The following is a 14,180-nucleotide window of genomic DNA, read 5'->3' as shown; positions in this document are numbered from 1 at the left end:
TATCTTTATTTATTTATTTACTTCATTTTTTTTTCTTTCTTTTTTTTTCTTTTTTTTTCTTTTCTTTCTTTCTTTTCTTTCATTCCGCAAGCATTCAATTAGCCGGATTATTGTTTTAAGCAAATGCTTTTTCTTTTTTTTTCTTTTCTTTCTTTTTCCATTTTCCTTTTTTTTTTTTTTTAATTTGTCGTCTCTTTATTCATTTATTTTTATTTTTCCTTTTTTTTTCTTTTTTTTTCTCTTTTTTTTTCACCGACTACTCATAACGTCGTTTGGCCATTTTTTTTTTCTTTGTTCCTTTTAAATGAATTTTTCGTAATGGAAATTTAATCGATTTTTCAGTCGATACTTTTTCGTCAATTTTTTTTCTTCTTTCCTTTTTTTTCCCCCTTTTTTTTTATTTTGTTTTAATCATTTTTTACTCAAGCTAGCATCGACTGTCCGATAAATTTTTTTTTTTAACGAAATTCGTCATATTTTTTTAATATGTCTTTCTAATGGTACTTATCAATTTTTTTTTTCTTTTTAATTAAAAAAAATTCTCGCAATTAATTATTTTATTACTTTATTTATAATTTCAGGACGAATAATTTGATTATTTTATTAGTTTTCAGGTTGGAATTGAAAAAAATGAATTAAATTAAATAAAAAAGAAAAAGTAAAAAAAGGGAAGAAAGGAAGGAATAAAGGAAGATGATGAAAAGTATATAACATCAAAACAAGCACGTACAAATAATTAATTCGATTTAATCGAAACTCGAAAGAAAGTTAACGTCAGCTTAATAAATATATCACGGAGTCGAGTAAATTAAATTTGGTTTTCTTATTAAGTAATATACTCACGTAGGGTTGGTATATGTAAAGTGGTATATGCAAACCGGAGTAGCATGATTAACGAGACCTGATTTTACGGCGTTATCCAACTATGGTTGTTGTGCGTTAACGATTACACCAACTCTTAACACATTGCGAAACAACAAGTCGTCAAAGAGAAAGGAAAAAATTTAATAGTTAGAACGAGTTTGGTGCGAGTCGTGCGAGATAAAATAAATTATAAAAAAAGAAAATAAAAAAAAAAAAAAAAATAAAAAAAAAAGAACCAAAAAAAAAGGAAAGAAGAAGAAGAAGAAGAAGAAGTCCAAGAAAGAAAAAGTCGACGATTAAGAAAGTTTTATACGTCAAACGTGATTTATCTCGAGCGAATTAATGCGAGTGTAATTGTAACTTGCGTAATTGTTTTCGTGCGAGAAACAAGAGAAAAAGAAAAAAAAGAAAAAGAGAGAAAAAAAACGCTGAACGATCTTGCTTTTTACGATCGGTATATGGGGGAGAAAAAAAAAGGAAGAAAAAAAACAAAATTGAAAGAAAAGAAGAAGAAGAAGAAGAAGAAGAAGAAGAAGAAAATAAATAAATAAATAAATAGAGGAAAATAATTGAATTTACAAAGTAGCAAAAAGTGATAATTAATTTTTAAGATCACTTCAAAACATTTTGATCCCACCTCCTTCATCTACCCACTTAGACGAGTAGGTGGATGGGTGGTGGGTGGTCGGATCATCGTATAAATCGTTGTTTTATCTTTGTTCTTCGATCATCTCGAAAAGCTTTTGAATCTACTCTATTGTTTTCTATTTTCTGTTTTTCTTTCCTTTTTTTTCTTTTTTTTCTTTTTTTTGCTCCTTCTTTCAGCAAACATTCCCCCCCCCCTCGTCAAAGTAAATAGAATTTATCGAAACAATTAATTTATACACAGTTTTTTTCTCTACGTGGTACTATCATTTTCTCTCCTCCCACCCCCCCTCTCTCTCTATATATATATTTCTCTGTGTAAATATAATATAAAATTTTCATCTATTATTATTATCATTATTATTATTATTATTATTATTATTATTATTATTATTATTATTATTATTATTATTATTATTATTACCTTTATTATTATTATTAATTATTATTATTATATAATAGATTATGTGTTTTATATATATATATATGTATGTTATTGTTATAAATATTATTATAATTATTATTTCACTCGGATATATATATAAAATATTTCTAAAAAAGAATTTTTAAACTATTGACAAGATATGTAATTCAATAATTAACGCGATATACTTAAGAATAAAAAAAAAAAAAAAAAAAAAAAAAAATCAATTTTCACGATTATTCGAAGATAATACGTTAAAAATATTAACGTAATATTATTATATATATCGTACTTCATTAGAAAAACAAATTTAATTTTTTTTTTCTTTTTTCTTTTTTTAATCCATCACTCTCCTACAATATCGACATTTCTCAATGTATATAATATATATAGAATATACATATATATATATAAACTAAGAAAACCGATAGATTTATGTCCTGTTTACATCCTGTTTTCAATTCCACGTATCGTAAAAGGCCTCTGCCAAAATGTCTATATACATATTCACATAAACATATACATATATATATATATATATATATATATATATATATATATATATATATATATATATATATATATAGACACAGTATGAATTTGTTATTAGGTCGTTAAAACACCGATTATCTCGTAAATGATAGACAGTAAACATTTTTCACTAATCGCGAATGATCACTGCTGTATAAATATACGGAAAAAAAAAAAAAAAAAAAAAAAAAAAAAAAGATTATAGGTATTCATAAGAGAAAATAAAAAATAAAAGAAAAAAAAGAAAAAAAAAAAGGTTAAAAAAGAGGAAAGAAGAAAAAGAACTATTCACCCTCGCATATCTCGAAAAGGTCAGGAGTAAACGAAATGAAATAAAACGGAAAAAAAAAAAAAAGAAAAGAAAAAAAAAAACAAAACAAAACTAAAACAGAAGTGAAAGAAACAAAAGGGAAAAATAAATAATAGAAAAATTTTACGTGCACTTTGTAGATGACGTCAGGGACGTGCAAATTTTTTTTATTAAAATTTTATTCCAACTTCAAACGGTCAAGAGATATTTGTTCGGACGTCTATGGATGCACATCCTATATATATATATATATATATATATATATATATATATATATATATACATACACACATACACACACAAAAATACACGTGTGTAATGTATGTATCTCCCTTAGAAGGAATGTTTGTGTGTTTGTATGTGCAAATCTTTTTTTCACTGTAAAAAGAACGAGAAAGAACGAGAGAACGTGCATGTGACAGACACACGATTACCTTCTGGCACGACGACGACGACGACGACGACGACGACGACGACGACGACAACGAATAAAAAGAGACGAAAGATATGCAAGAGAGAGAGAGAGAGAGAGAGAGAGAGAAAGAGGGAGAAATGGCGCAGTTTGTCGAATACAAATTTGTATCGTGAGTCGGCCAAGTTAAACTGAACATATGTCTATTACGAGCACTTTGTTATTATTATTACAGGATGGATAGAGCAGTTCACTAAAAGTTTCTAAATCGAAACTCTGTTGCAAAAAAAAAAAAGAAAAAAAAAAAAGAAAAAGAAAAACAAATAAACAAACAAAATGTCGAAAAATTCAATTACCCGCCTTCTTCTGTCCTTCCTTCCTTCCTTCCTTCCTTCCTTCCTCCCTCCCTCCCACCCTCCGACCCTCCTCATAAAAAACAAAAAGAATAAAGTAACAATTGATTTTTATGAACGCACGAAAACTTTACAACCGCGCGTAAACCTCGCCACACGCCCCTGTGTGTACTTTCCGAAAAACAAAAAAAAAAAAAAAAGAAACAAAAGGAGAAAAGAATAAATAAATAACACAATGAAAACGAACAAAAGTTCGTATGAAACGTTTGTTAACATCTACGTGAACTTTTGTAATATGCACTAGGAGATTGTAAAAATCATAAAAAAAAAAAAAAAAAAGAAAGAAAAGAAAAGAAAAGGAAAAAAAATTGTGTACGAAATGAGTTTAAAAAAAAAAAGAAGAAGAGAAGAGACAGACAGAAAAAGAGAGAGAGAGAGAGAGAGAGAGAGAGAGAGGGGAAGAAACGAGAATTAAAAAAAAAAAAAAAAGAAAAAATTAGAACAGACCGAGAACAAATTAAGAAAAGTAATTAGAATTTTAATATATATATATTATATTTTTCATTACTCTTTTAATATTCATATAAATAACTAATTAATAAATTTACACAGAAAACATACGTTCGTTCGTATATACTCTCTCCCACTCCCTCTTTCTCTCTCTATCTCTCCTCACCTCTCTTTCTCTTTCCTTCATAATTGCAAAACAAAACAAAAAAGACTAATTAGAAATTTCCCAAACATGTTCGCTTCTAATAATATCGATCATGTAATTAAACATATATATATATATATATATTCTATATAAAAAATAAAAAATAAAAAATAAAAAATAGCACGATTACTGCATATTGTTAACATCTGTGATATAAATTCATTCATATATGGATCATCACGAGCGTGACTGAAATGAGGCTGAAAATCTGGACCAGATCCGGTTACACTTGTGATAGATGGACTCGCTCGTTCACTCACTTACATCATCATATAAACCGAGTTATGTAAACTTAACACATGTTCGATTCTTAATCCATACCGATCCATTGTTGATCGGTTTTGTTTTCAACGCAAAAATTAATAACGCGTTTCACATCCTTTATAAACTATCAATAATTAAATTCTCAAAAGTCCACGTTGAGATATTAAAAGTTACAAAAGAAGAAAGAAAGAAAAAGAAAAGAAAAGAAAAGAGAAAAAAGAAAAAAAGAAAAAGAAGTTATATAAACATTTTTGATTTTTTTCTTTTCTTTTTTTTTTTTTTTTTTTTTTTTTTTTTTTTTTTTCGTTAAATGTCGGAGTATATAAATATTACGATCGATATAATTCATTAAGTCATATCATAAATATTTCATATTTTATTATAAATACCCGGATGATTTATTTAATTTATTCAAAAAGATTGAGCAAATATTGTAAATGGAAAAAAGAAGAATAATAATTTACGATAAACAATATCGTAAATAATGACTTAACAAAATTTTATTAACATTTTAAAAACGAACATAAGTTGCATATACTGTATGCATATATATATATATATATATATATATATATATATACACACACACATTTACTCGTGATTGATCGACAATGCGATAAAGATAAAAAGATTAAACATTTTTCGTTATATATTATAAAAGAAACTTAATTTAAAGACATATATTTATTTATTATATATATATATATATATTTTTTTGAAATGTAAATAATTTAAACTTACCGGTTACAGGTGCTTCGATATCGATCATTGTCTTTTCCGAGCGTAAAATGGCGGCACCATCATTGACTATACGAAGGGCCGCAGCTTCGTCGATTCTACCTTCGAGAGTGAAGTGTTGCTTAAGAACTTCCGGTCTCGGCCGATCCGTTCCCGAATCGAAGACCTCAGCCACTGTCAGCTTGTGCGACGGTGGAAAGGGTACATCTACGATAAAGTGCAAAAGATTAACAATTAAAAATCATTAAAAAAAAGTACTTCCTCCATCGCAATTCTCCTTTCTAGCTCTCTTTTTTCTTTCTTCTTTTTTTATTTATTCTTTTTTTTTCTCTTTTCCTTTTTCTTTTTCATTCTTTCTCTCGTTCAAAAACGAAATACAGGAACAAACAACTATAAATATATATATATATATATATATATATATATATATATATATATCGATCGATTAACAATAAATACGTAGTTCGTATCGCACGAACAATTTTGAATAATTTTTTCGTATAATTTTAACCAATACTTAAACGAAATAATTAATTAATAATAATTATTCATCGTCACGAATAAACAAATAATTAATATGATTAAAACGAGTAACTGGTATATATCATAGATAAATATTAATTAGATAATACGTGTGAATCATATACCGCGAATGATTTAGAACGGATAAACGATAAATAGATTATAAATAATCTTTTAAATAAATATTTTGTTATCTGAAGTATGATATATGGCATGTATGTAGGAAAAAAAAAAAAAAAAAAAGAAAGAAAAAGAAAATAGAACAACGTACGTGAGATGGAATTATCCTTACGTGAAATTTACCTATGAAACACTCGTGTAAAATAAACAAAAACGCGTGTTAATAATCTTCAAATAAATATTTGTTCTATTTTTATGTGTGTATGTATATATGTATGTATGTATGTATGTATGTATGTATATATGTATGTATGTAAGAGACAAAATTGCGACGATTGTTCTCGGTTGAAATTTACCTAAAAACTTGTGTATAAAATATATATATATATATATATATATATATATATATATATATATATACACACAAACACACACACATTCACACGTACGTACGCACACGTAAAGAGAAAGATACATATTTACGGAAATCTACGAGTGTACACAAAGAAGTTACACAAACGTGTAAATATATTTCACATATACGTGCTAGATAAATGAACGGTATGAAAAACAAAAAAAGAAAACAAAAAAAAAAAAAAAGGAAGTAACCAAAAGGTCTTAGACGATATTAAAAATTAATTACGTGCCTTCGAAATCTTTTTTTTTTTTACCGATCAATTTATCATCGACCTATTAACATTTACTGTCCCATTATGCAAATTTTCAAATCGTCAACGGAGTCAAGCTTAAAAAAAAAAAAAAAAAAAAAAAAAAAAAAGAAAGAAAAAAGAAAAAAAATCACTAAGGTCTGATATAAATCGCAAATTTAAAAGGAAATCTAAAAACAATTCTCTCACAAAATGGAAAAGAGCAATTGATTGTAAAAAAAAAAAAAAAAAGAAAAAAAGAGAGAGAGAGAGAGAAAGAAATCAGAATAGTAGGAATTTTTCGTTCAGCCTGTATAGATATAGAGAAAGGTATGTGTAATACAGTGTATCGATAATTTCTCCCTCTCCCTTTCCTTCTCATTCTCTCTCTCTCTCTCTCTCTCACTCACTCTCTGTATGTGTTGAATGTAACAAGGATGCATCAGCATACCAGCAACAGACCAGCCGAGTATCTAATCTTGAATGGAGTTCGCTTTTTAAAACGCGTACCCGTTTATCGTAGTTTGCATTTTCTAAGGAGATATCTATTGTGCGCAAAGAGAGAGAGAGAGAGAGAGAGAGAGAGAGAGAGAGAGAGAGAGAGAGAGAGAGAGAGAGAGAGAGAGATTAGTAACAAAGATCCGTAATACCATGTTTAACCGTTGTTTACCCTGCCGCTGAAATTAACCGGAGAAATGCAAACGTTTGTTAGAACGAACGTTTTGAGTACGTTGCACTCTTTCTAGGACAAAGAATATGCTGCTACTGGCTAGTATGTGTATATATAAATATATATATATATATATATTTCTCTCTCTATCTCTCTCTCTCTACTCTCTTACACCCCTCTTTAGCGTCTCCACAAACCCTCATACGTCGCTCTTATGCATAACGCCGCAGCAAATTGCATGACTTTTCAACCCGAATAAGATGTTCGCGTGTAAACGCGACGCCGATGCAACGTGACGTCGTTAAAACGTTATTAGGAAAAAAAAGAAAAAGAAAAAGAAAGAAAGAAAGAGAGAAATAGATAGAGTGAGAGTGAGCGAGAGAGAGAGAGAGAGAGAGAGAGAGAGAGAGAGAGAGAGAGAGAGAGAGAGATAACTAACCCTGTTATAGTTCGTTCTATTCTATCGGATGTATCATGTTCGTATGCGATAAAATAGCTTTGAAAATGAATGAGAGGAAGGTATATGTTTGTATGTGTGCATGTGTAAGTGCATATACTTTTTTCTAAATCGATGATACATCTCTAACGAAAATACATAAGTATGTACAACGAATTTTGATACACTTTGATTTGTATTAAACGAGCAATATATTTTTTTTTACTTTGTATTAAACGTATGATATATATATATATATATATATATATATATATATATATATATAAAACACACAAATACACACACTTATCTGTAGACATTTTATATATACGCGTGTGTGTGTGCGCGTGCGTGTGTATATTTTGTCGTTCTTAGGTACACATGTGAATGAGTCGTATAAATGTATATTTTTCTTTTTTCAAAATTCTAAATATATTACACGTATAGCAAATCGAATTTTGATCATATCTATTTACAAGTTCTACGAAAAAAAAAAAAAAAAAAAAAAAATAAATAAATAGACAAAAAGTAAAAAATTATTCAACTTTTTCCAATAGAAATAACTAAACAAATAATTACAATACACAAATTATTCTCCATCTGTTCTATTACTTCTATGAAATAAAGTGAATAACGAAAACAACAGGAAAAAAAAGGAAAAAAAAGAAAAGAAAGAGGAAAAAAGAAAAAGAATAAAAAATAATATATATACGAAGACCTGGTCTAGCCCTATCATAAATGACAGGTACACGTTTCTCCCTTCGATTTTGAAAAGCTTTAGTAATTCGCATGAGCTCATTCATGTCCGACATAGAAGACTGTTTGATCCTCTTCGGGGTAGATGACTTTATTTTTGATTTAATATCTTCCTTTGTATTTGGTCGCCATTTTTTTTCGATAGGAGACTCAGACAACGAAGACGGAATATACGAACGTTTTCGATTATTCGTTCGTATTGATCGACGAGGATCAATCATCGATTCTGATTTCTCTTTAGTAAAAACATCATCATCATTATCATCATCATCATCATCATCATCATCATCATTGGAATCATCAACCGATGAATATAACATAGACGAACATTTTTGATCGTTATTCGTTTTGATTAATCGACAAGGATCATCGATCGAAGTATTGTCATTAACGAAAACATCCTCGTATAAATCATTCTCAACTTTGATCTCCTTCTTAATAAAACAATCAACATTCTCTTTGGACAATAATACATTATTTTTCGAATCAGTGAACGTATCAACATCGATATTATTCGACTTTATAGTATCGTCGTAAATCTCGAACGTATTCTCCTGCTTAACTTTCGTTTTATAATCTTTAGAATCGGTTCGTTTAATGCACGATAATTTTGGAAGATCACCAAATATTTTGTAATGACCCCGATGAGATTCCTCCTTTTGTATCTTTTGTTTGTTCATCGATGATTTCATCAACAGATAAATCATCGACGATGTTTCCGTTCGTTCTGGCGATGGTGATTTTTCTTTTACGATCTTCGCCTAAATCATTTATTTATATTAACTTTTTTTTTATGTATTATTTATCTTTTATATATTTCAATGATACAACAATTATACATATATGTTCATACATATGTACAAATTTTTTCTTCTTTTTTTCAATTTTATCTATAACAATTTAATATTAAATGAATGTATATATATTTAATGATTAATAAAATTGATATATATGTATGTATGTATGTATCGTGAGATTTTTTTTTTTTTTTTTTTTTTTTTTTTTTAGAAACGAATTTAGAATATTTTGTTTTAATTTTTCATTCTCACCATTTTTGGTGAATCCAATCGACGTGGGATCCTCATCGCATTCCATTTTTGATGAAAGTTCGTATACATGTCGAATAATTATTTTCAAACTTTCAAACCTTTTTTATCCCACGCTTTTATTTATTTATTTATTTATTTATTTCTTTTCTTTTTATTATATTTTCCTTTCTCTTTCCTTTTCCCTCAATCGTTATTATATGCACCAACTTCGAGATTAATTTATTTCGTTTAAAAGTCATAAAACGTACAGTTAATAAAAATTAATTAAGTCGATGATATTTAATTGACGAAAAATGAGAATAAAACGATTAGGAGATTTGTTTGATTAATATAAAATCCACTTCTAATACGTATTTGCGTAAACGATTATTCTAATAATAATAATAATAATAATAATAATAATAATAATAATAATATTTAATACGAAAAGTTAATATATTAGAATTAAAATATGTATGTACGTGATATATAATTTCTCGTACGTCTGATATCATTGAAATACGAAATTAAACTAACTACCTGACTATTCTGATCTTGTTACATTGTGTTTATATCCTTTAGAAATGACAACGCGTCTTTGTATCCAATGTCATTGGATAAATATTATGATTTCAAGGCTAACCTTTGTGATTGTTGATCGTTCAAAGATAATACGTACATAACGTATGTATATTAATATATAAATCGAACGAACGAATTTATAATAAGCAAGTTTGAATAGTACTTAATGAAAATTTTTAATTAATACAGATTCTATTTAATCATAAAATTTATATTAAACGATATATATATATATATAAATAAATAATTATTATATAAAAATATAATATATTATAATTAAATAAAAATCATTTTCAATTAAGTATTGTAATCTAATCAAATATTAAATAGTAAATAATTTGTATCAAAAATTATATGACTATTAACATATATATGTATATATATATATATATATATATATATACATTTTTATAAATTATTATTATTATTATTATTATCATATGTATATTATTCATATTATATAAAAATGTATAATATCTAATAATAATTAAAAAAAAAAAAAATATATATATATATACATATGATTTCTTTCGTATTAATTATATCGTAAGACAGATGGATCGTGATAATTGTAGAAAAAAAAAAAAAAAAAAAAAAGAAAAAGTAAAAAATTGAAAAAGTGAAATAAAAATAATTTTCTTCTTTGCCTTTCTTTTTTTTCTTTTTTTTTTTTCAAATTTACGATTCAGAAAAATATTATAACACTAATATTACACTGTTTATCCATCGTGATAGATAAAATTTTTATCTAATATATCATTCCTGATGGTACTCGTTAATAATATATTACTTCGTTTAATTAATTTCGATAAGAATTCTGAAAAGACTTACTCGATGATGATATCGTAACTATTCGACTGATAAATTTCATTCAGGACAGTCGATTAATCGAAAAGCACTTCCCCTTTGATTTATTTTCATTTGAAATATATAGATATATTATAGATATATTATAAAAGGAGGACGTCGGAAAAATAGTCAAAAGTTATTAAGTTTTTCGTCACATCTTCTCTCTCTCTCTCTCTTTCTTACTCTGTGTGTAACATATAAACGCACACGCACACGCACACGCACACGCACACGCAAATGTAGACAGAGACAGAGACGTACGAATTTCTCGTGTAGTTGCCAAAAACGTGATTATAAATAGATTTTGTGACAAAAACAAGTGGACGTGTCGTATCCTCCCGAGTAGGCGTAAAATTTTTTAATCGGCTCGATGAACGAATTTCGACCTATCATCATGTCTATATATATATATATATATATATATATATATATATATATATATATATATATATTAGACACATATAACCATTATGAAGTATATGTATATACTTCATATATATATATGTATAGTGTATATAGTATATAGTATATATAATAAATGCCAATAACCACATGAAACTAAATTAGTCTACGTGAAAAATCGGACGAAAATATAATTTATCACTTTTCTTGTTTTACATTCTCATATTTCTCTCTCTTTCTCTCTTTCTCTCTTTCTCTCTCTTCTATTTCAAAAAAAAAAAAAAAAAAACAAAAAAAATGTATTATCTCAAAACGACAAATATTTGGCTCAAACTACTTTTTATAATAACAGATTCACATAGATCTGCTCTATTTGCACGTACGCACACAGGTCGTATTGACCTGTATTATTTCGTGCATGAATACGAAAAAAGAAAAGAAAAAAAAAAAGGAGAGAGAGAGAGAGAGAGAGAGAGAGAGAGAGAGAAAATACGATCTAATTCATTTATATTTAATTTCCATTGTTCTTTTCTTCCTTTTAATGAAAACTACCATTTTGATTCGTCGTGGGGAAAGATATTCCAAAAAAAAAAAGGAGAAAAAAAAAGAGGAAAAAAAAAATATATATATATATATATATACATACATATGTATGTAATAGAAAAAAAAGTAAAATTAAGAAATAGAAAAGAAAAAAAAGAAAAAGAAAAAAAGAGAAAGAATTAATTCTTTGTACACTATGGATATAAATAAATTAAATTCTAATTAATCTATCTAATATCTCGATAATATCGTTATTACTGTCGTCGGGGAAGAAGATTTGTCATAAAGAAGGGAAAAAAAAGAATAATAATAATAGAAAAAAAAAAAAAAAAAAAAAAAAAAAAAAGAAAAAATTTCCCTTACTCTTTCTCGATGTCATTATTCTCAGTTTTGTTCTAATGCAAACAACAATGATTCAATAGAAAAGTGAGAGAGAGAGAGAGAGAGAGAGAAAGAGAGAGAGAGAGAGAGACAGGGAAAAAGTCAATTGAACGAGTTCTATACAATCGAAAAAAAGTTATCGTCCAAAATCAAAATTACATTTTGCCTATGGAGAGAAAGATGAATGAATGAAGAGGAAAAAGAAAAAAGAAAAAAGAAAGTAAAAGGAAAAAAAGGAAGGAAGGAAGGAAGGAAACTATCGACCAATCATAGCTACATCCATTGTGTAACAACGAATCTCGAATAAATCCCGAAATTTCGAACTAATATCAACTATGAAAAAGTGAAAATGAAAGTGAAAGAGAGAGAGAGACAGAGAGAGAGAAAGAGAGAGAGAGAGAGAGGAAGAGATACACAAATAGATAGAAAGGCAATGAATAGCTTTATCAAACGATACCATAGAACATAATTTCTTATCACATTTATCATGTTATCGATAATAATCAATGTTAATAAGTAATCGGAGTATAAATAAAATGTAAATGCAAAAGGCATAGCAAAATCAAATTCACCGATCATTTGATGGAAGAATTTTAAATGTGATTGTATATGTGCGTGTGTGTGTGTGTGTGTGTGTGTGTGTGTGTGTGTGTGTGTGTGTGTAGAGTACGTTTGTCGTTAATAAAATCTCGTCGTTTTTGTATATATTTATCAATCGATTAGATATTAGATATTCTCGCTTTTCATATCAAATCGATCGATCGATCGATTGGAATAAAAGTCTCTAAGCTGTTGCAATATAAATATCGAGCAATTGATTTTTCGACTTGCTATTAGACACAATAGTTTTACAATGAGAAAAGCAAAAAAATAAAAACTATAGAAAAAAAAAAAATAAATAAATAAAGAAGACAAAAAAGGAAAGAATCATTGGACCATCATCCTATACATAAACTCGAAAATAATACTGTTGACTCGTAATACCGTAAAAAAAATTTTGCGCTCATGAAATTAAAAAAAAAAAAAAAAAGAAAGAAAAAAGAAGAAGAAGAAGAAAAGTAAAAGAAATAAAACAAAAATTAAAGAAACAAAAAATGTTTAAACTACTTAAACGAGCGTGTCAATCAATTTGATTAATTTTATAGAAGTACTGCGACGGTCGGGATAGAAAAAAAAAAAAAGAAAAAAAAAAAAAAAGAAAATTGTTTCTAAAGAGACTCTTAGTCTTTTTAGTTTCATCATTTGAATAAAAAAAAAAAAAAAGAAAAAATAAAACAACAACAACAACAATAAAATGAACGAGCAAACAAAGAAAGACGCGAACAAAGGAAAGTAAACGAAAATAAATTAACTAAAAAAAAAAGAAAGAACAAAAACGTGAGGCCTATCTAACGTTGGAACGTTTGAAAAAAAATAAATAAAATAAAATAAAATAAAAAAAAAAAGAGAGAGAGAGAGAGAGAGAGGAGTTAAAAACGTCGAAATCTACTAACGAAGTGTTGATAAAACGTAGACGCAGACAATTGCAAAAATAATCGTTAAAGAGAAAATTAATGAGAAGACAAGGGCGGGGGGAGGGATGATATATATATATATATATATATATATATATATATATGTGTGTGTGTTCCCCGATTCTGTCGATTCTCGTTAACGTTCTCATTAATTCCATTGGGAAGGACTGGTAATGGCGGCGGTATCGAAAGTTAGACTCGAGTGTTCTTTTTCCGAGAAAGGGAAGAAAAGGATAAAGAGGGAGTAGGATAGGAGGATAAGTGAACGCGGGGTGAGGAGGATGATGATTAGAGAGTTGGTGATACAGAGAGGAATGGTGGGGAATCTATTTTCTAACACGTAAATCCACGCTAATTGAGGGAACGTTACAAATAGTTTCCTACGATTTACACGCATAGTAACAGTAATGGTAGTAGTAATAATAGTAATAGTAGTAGTAGTAATAGTAGTAGTAATAGTAGTAGTAGTAGTAG

At 27.5% G+C, this 14,180-nt stretch overlaps 1 protein-coding gene across 8 annotated transcripts in view; it reads right to left on the bottom strand.

The window, feature by feature from the left end:
• Window positions 1-14,180, bottom strand: part of LOC124424182 (serine/threonine-protein phosphatase 2B catalytic subunit 2-like) — a 200,123-nt gene that overhangs the window by 124,790 nt on the left and 61,153 nt on the right. For 5 of the 8 annotated variants that reach the window (XM_046962874.1, XM_046962876.1, XM_046962873.1 and 2 more), the window contains exons 1-3: window positions 9,457-9,604; window positions 8,370-9,168; window positions 5,260-5,463 (exon numbers count right to left, since the gene is read on the bottom strand). In XM_046962874.1, coding sequence (XP_046818830.1) covers window positions 5,260-5,463; window positions 8,370-9,168; window positions 9,457-9,525 — 1,072 coding nt within the window. In that variant the 5' untranslated portion in view covers window positions 9,526-9,604. Of the gene's footprint in view, window positions 1-5,259; window positions 5,464-8,369; window positions 9,169-9,456; window positions 9,608-14,180 lie in introns of those variants that run through there. The other 3 variants (XR_006942245.1, XR_006942246.1, XM_046962879.1) reach the window with 2 other exon arrangements.

Source organism: Vespa crabro, chromosome 5 (assembly GCF_910589235.1).
Source record: "Vespa crabro chromosome 5, iyVesCrab1.2, whole genome shotgun sequence".
NCBI classification, from domain to species: domain Eukaryota; kingdom Metazoa; phylum Arthropoda; class Insecta; order Hymenoptera; family Vespidae; genus Vespa; species Vespa crabro.
This window is presented reverse-complemented; position numbering and strand designations above follow the sequence as displayed.